Below are 1,132 nucleotides of genomic sequence, written 5' to 3' on the forward strand. Positions count from 1 at the left end.
GTCGGAGTTGTGTCTAAGAGCCAGGGTAGAGTGATCTGCAAGCCGCTCTGAAGTGGGGGAGAGACATCCTCGATGCTCGCGCGGAGGTGCTTCCCATTCCGCCACAGATAGCACACCTGACGATACCAGATAGGCTGGTGCTGGAAGTAGGGGCGCAGGATCTCTGGGGAGACTGTTGGTTGTCTCCGGACCCGAGGGGAGAGGTGTGCATTACCCGTGATCTACGCATCACTGGTGCGCGGCCAACCCTTGACTGGCATGCCCTGCAGCTGGCGGTCGAGGAGTGCGCGGCGCCGAATCGCGTTCAGTCCTGGCTGTGAGGTCTGCCTGGGATGAAGATAGACGGCAGGGCGAAGAGCATTAAATGTCTAAGATACGCTGTGGGCATTGTTCAAAGGTAAATTCAACTGCTATCACTTTGCGCTTGTCGAGGATTGTTTTCATGTTGACCTTCAGCGCTTCTTGAGTTTCCAGCTCTGCAATAGCAGGTTTCAAGATCGACTGTTTGAAGTTGCTGAACCGTCTCTGCGAAGTCGGTGAGGCTTCCATCGCGTGATGCAGATCGGCTATAGGGATGCGGAGCCGCTTCGTGTCCTTGAATTGCATCAACAACTCGAGAAGTCGCCATGACGCCATGGAGCGGAGACCGGAGGCTTGCGCCAGGTGATACGAGGTGAAGCTATTGCTGAGCTCAAGCAAGTGAGGAGCAATGCGCTCCGAGAATTTCAGCTCAATTTCACCTTCGCCTTCGGTATAGATTGCTTCATCGACCCAGCGAAACTCTATTGAGTCTTTGTTGCCGCGACTGTTCATTGTGAACAGGGTTAGCTTTCGATCCATTAAGGTTGTACAGCTCTTTTGCATCTTCTTGTAAAGACTATGGTCAGTGTGAAGCTCAAAGTCATTGATGAAGTCTTTCACTCGGATCCGGACTCGGCGATGAGCTTCGGAGATGGCAGCACGGCTGTCCAGCTTGGAAATGCTGTACGCGATGATACGTTTTTCATTCAGGCTCAGCCGATGAGCTGAACGGGTCAGTTCATTGCTCATCGATACTCTCGGTGTGCCTTTGTGCTTCACCACAAGATCGCTACTCATCTGTGCACCTGAACACAAGATATTTGAATGATGT

The 1,132-nt window shown here is 52.5% G+C and overlaps 1 protein-coding gene across 2 annotated transcripts; it reads right to left on the reverse strand.

Annotated features, from left to right (window-relative positions):
• Window positions 1-360: 360 nt before the first annotated feature.
• KVP17_001141 (uncharacterized protein) lies at window positions 361-1,098 on the reverse strand (the record flags this gene model as incomplete). 2 transcript variants are annotated; one of them, XM_068516280.1, is made up of 1 exon in its annotated part: window positions 361-1,098. In XM_068516280.1, one exon carries the CDS (start codon window positions 1,096-1,098, stop codon window positions 361-363), a length of 738 nt encoding a protein of 245 aa, XP_068379649.1. The 2 variants fall into 2 exon arrangements, with proteins under 2 accessions (XP_068379649.1, XP_068379650.1); XM_068516281.1 differs by having other exon boundaries at window positions 361-1,050.
• Window positions 1,099-1,132: the final 34 nt, after the last annotated feature.

The sequence above is a fragment of a genome (genome assembly GCF_019968985.1).
Source record: "MAG: Porospora cf. gigantea B chromosome Unknown PgB_NODE_10948_length_1160_cov_5.18552, whole genome shotgun sequence".
Taxonomy (NCBI): Eukaryota; Apicomplexa; class Conoidasida; order Eugregarinorida; family Porosporidae; genus Porospora; species Porospora cf. gigantea B.